This window comes from Bombus impatiens, unplaced genomic scaffold, assembly GCF_000188095.3.
Source record: "Bombus impatiens unplaced genomic scaffold, BIMP_2.2 scf_0136, whole genome shotgun sequence".
Classification (NCBI taxonomy): domain Eukaryota; kingdom Metazoa; phylum Arthropoda; class Insecta; order Hymenoptera; family Apidae; genus Bombus; species Bombus impatiens.
The window spans coordinates 2,997,994-3,002,180 of NT_176555.1; the positions used below are offsets into that span (position 1 = coordinate 2,997,994).

At 37.9% G+C, this 4,187-nt stretch overlaps 1 protein-coding gene across 1 annotated transcript in view; it reads right to left on the reverse strand.

Annotated features, from left to right (window-relative positions):
- Nucleotides 1-4,187, reverse strand: part of LOC100746329 (protein escargot-like) — a 17,131-nt gene that overhangs the window by 5,513 nt on the left and 7,431 nt on the right. The window contains exon 2 of the mRNA XM_024365471.2: nucleotides 12-107. Within this exon, the coding sequence (XP_024221239.1) occupies nucleotides 12-107 (96 nt within the window). The remainder of the gene's footprint in view (nucleotides 1-11; nucleotides 108-4,187) is intronic.

A 4,187-nucleotide genomic window follows, 5' to 3' on the forward strand; every position in this document is an offset into this window, starting at 1 on the left:
TGGAGGCGGCGGAGATGGTTCCACTGGTCGGGCCAACTCCGCCGCTGAGCGCAGCGTCGCGTACTTTGGTGGTTCTTCGTGGTTGATCCATGACTCGTGCGTGTAACCTGCGGGTAGATTGGTTTCGGTAAATCGATTACGTTTATGAGGCACTTGGTGGATGTAGTGGCATTAATCGTCTAATAAACTTGCTTCGTTAAATGGGAAAGCTCGTCTTAGAGACTCGAGCTCTTGTGACTTATCATTAGTGGCGCATAATTTATCAAATCTAGGTTTCTTGGTATAACTTGTATTTTTATGAAAGATACTTTCCAAGGTTTCGTCAGTTTTGTAACTTGATAGTTTAAGAGATAGGTTTTAGCATCTAATATCTGTTTGATGACATTATCTCATCAAGTTTCATACGTTAAGCAATATTTTGCTGCGTCTCATTCTTCTGATATTTTGCATATCGTATGTTTGATAAAATTTAATGAATTCTCATTTGTGTTAGAAAATGTATCTTTTATAATCTACTTATTTATAAACTTGTAAACGAAGGATAAAATTTATGTATATTCCATTACATTTCTCAATTTTGATCGAGGAGGATTATCGAAATGCAAATTATCGATACAGGATTAACAATTGAAATTATCAATCTCGGCGTGTTGGTGCAGGTAACGAATTGGCTCAGTCACTGTCGGGGCTAAAATTAACACGGAATATTAAGTAATGAGGGATACACGGTCAATCAAACTTAATGGGGGATTCGAAGCTGATTAGGGACTGCTAATGAATAATGCAAATTGAAGGTTTCGCGTCTCGAAATTCATGCGATCGAAACTCGTATCCGTTGAGGGTTCAATGAACTCCTTTCACCCTTTCTAGTTGCAACGAATCAGATCGCTCGATCAGCTAAGTCCACTCGAAATAAACAACCCTAATTCCAGAAAAAAAATGAAATTAAAGCAGAAACAACCAGAATATTTTTAATCGAAAGAATTCCAGCTCTAGAGAACCAGCTCCATATTTTTTTAATAAATCACAATTTGAATTGAAAAAAAAGAATCATAAAACAAATTTTTTTAGTATTAAATATTCCAATAAATCCAAGACAAATATTGGATGTGTCTCTTTCTACGTCCACGAGAGAATGCGAGAGAGCGTTCAACAAAATTTTAATATATCTATTATAATTAATGCATTCATGAAAATATTATTTCTGGAAATTATAACATTATAATGGAATATCTGTATCATCTGGATCATCCATGGTGAAAAGTTATTTCAGTCCATAATAAAAGCACATATCGTACTATGTGACTTCATACGGATGTTTGTAACTTTACAATTTAAGATTTATATGACTTCGTAATTGTTGCGTAATTTTCAGACCTTGCTCATATATATAACTAAAAATATATATAGACAGAAAATAAGAGACTTCTTACAACTAGGTACGATCTCTTCGATTCCGCGATAATACGGAAAAGCATTTTTCAATTAACCCGAAACCAGTCTGCAATATTCTCGCAGCAACGAAATTCTATCCAACACAGCTGAAATTTTGTCCATCGACGAGTTTTCGTATTCCATCCATAAAAGTTTCCTTTAATTTGGCCATTTCCGTGGCGAACGATTATTGGAAACGGTTGCTGGTTCGAAAATTAAACGCCACGAGGTTTTCCGATTCACAGGGTTGCGCCGCGTGGTCCGTCGTGAATACGAACGACGAATCGAGCCAAGCCACGAAATGACAGCCTTTAATTATCTTCGGAGGATTTTCTCGGCTGGAACGAGACACGTCGTCGGCGAAAATTAAAGGGCATCGATAGCGCGATACTTCTGTCTCTTTTTCTTCCTTGTTTCTCTCTTTTTACTTTTCGTTCTAACGTGTATAGGTGGCAGCCGGTTCATTCGCAACCCCCATGGCCCCTGCCATGAATATTTGAATTCGTGAATCACACGGAACCGGTGCGCCGTTTCATTTCCTGTTGCTGGCACGCGTCAGCTGGTCCCAGCATGTGCGATTGTTAACGAGAAAACGACCAAAACGAAGAAAAGGGCGATGAGTTTCTTTCTGTATTATACTAAAGGGTATCTGTTGCGTGTGTGTGGGAAAAATTTCTATGGAAGAGGACTAAACGTGTTGGCGTATACAGTGACGAAACGAGTGGATACTTGGTGTAGTCAAATATATTTAAAAGTATGTTCGCTCGATGATAATCGCTGTAAAATTGCTCGATACTCACTAATTGACTGACTCATACAAAGACTGACTGACTGATAACTGATAACTAACTGATTCGTGATTGACTACTGCTAACTGATTCTGGTTGATAAGACGGCTCGATAAAAATTGACTACTGATTACTGATCGACTCATTGTCTTAACGATCGTGTTCGTTTATTTATACTGGTCGTGGGAGTACCGGAAATGTTAAATTCAACTTGGGTTGACGGTTGCGCGTAGCGGCTATGTCGTTTTGTTCGAAGTTTGTTTATTATTACATTTCGTACATCATAACGGTGTTAATGTCAACGGTGTAATGCTTGAGGCAAAACAACAACATGAGTCTCTCTGGATTTGCATCGTCCCCTGATTTATGTGCTGCTACATGTCTCTGTGACACGTGAATTTATCTTTTTTCTTTTTTTGTTAAGAACTTTTATATCTTTTTGTAGTTTTTACGATCTTTACATTTTTTTATGATTTTTTTGTTGTCTCCATGATACGTGGGTTTATTCTTTCGTTGAATTAAAATTGAAGTGCACCTTTTGCATTGGTTTCATAATTTCTAAGATTTGTACTATATCATGACGAGTCAGGTTGTTTCATATTTTCTTCGTGTTTCTTAATTTTATTTTGGTGTTTTGTGATATTTCTAAATAAGGATTCTCGACCTTTCATTGTCTATTTTTCGTAAATGGCGGTCTGACGCTTACAAGAGTTCTGTTGTCACTGGCACATGACAAATGTCAAGATAAAATATTATCCAGCGTTTATCTACGTCATCTATGTTTAACTACGCAAGAACATGCCTAAGCCATCCATTAAAACTGTCAATCGATAAAAACGTAGAAATTTTAACGGAATCTAGCGTCTGAAATCTAGCAAATCTGAAATCTACCTCGTAAAAATAGCTTTTATCCAAGGACAATTGTCCCAATTTTCGCATCCATCATTTTCATTAAAAATGTCAACATTATTTTTCCCCTATGTTGATCGACGACTAAACTAAACAATGAAATTCAACAATAACGCCCCATACATTGTCATTAACTACAACTGGTATCATTGGAACATAATCGACCACCATAATTTCACTTCAATTTCAATTCGACTACTTGATCTCGGATCATCTATTGTAGTTCTAATTCGTATTTTATATCCTATCTTGTAACAAATTCTTCGTCGCAGAAAACAAACTGAAACAAAGTACAGAAACACTCAAGTATCGTCGACAATGCCAATTACGAGTTAAAAACACGTGCTCCATTATTTCTCAAACCTTCAATGAACAACTATAGCAACACTTTTCAACCGAGTCAAACTTTTCATTCGACGTCAGTTCGGCTCTAGTTGTGCTCTAAGTACACTTTCGGAAGAGTTCCACATAATGTTCAGCGAAACAGTTAAACGGTCGGTCCTTCCTTTTATTGCCAGTGTCCACGCGACAGGACACGCGACAGTTAGCCTTCGATGCCACGTTGCCTTCCACCGGACACGATCGATACCGCCGCTGCGACAATGTAACGCGACATTCGCATTGTTGCGAGTAGGACCCGAACACTGGAGCGCAGAAATTGCCTGCCCATGTCGCGGCGTCGTCAACCCCGTGTCTCTGTGCTTTTTACCGTTAGCTGCGCTTCTTCTCGAGAGACAAAAGTTGGGAATTCGTGCTATAATAAGTTTCAAAGTATTTCCTCCGATACAAATATACAGGGTGGTTGGTAACTGGTGGTACAAGCGGAAAGGGGGTGATTCTACGCGAAAAAAGAAGTCGAAAATATAGAATAAAAATCTTTTTTTAACTCTTTTTTTTTTTAATTTTTCCATCGAGACAACGATCTACAGTGAGATCCATTATAACGTACCGCACGCGTACCGAGCGAAAATTCAAAGTCGATTTTCTCGAAAACAAAGCCACAAACGAAATATTTTTATTCTATATTTTCGACTTCTTTTTTCGCGCAGAATCACC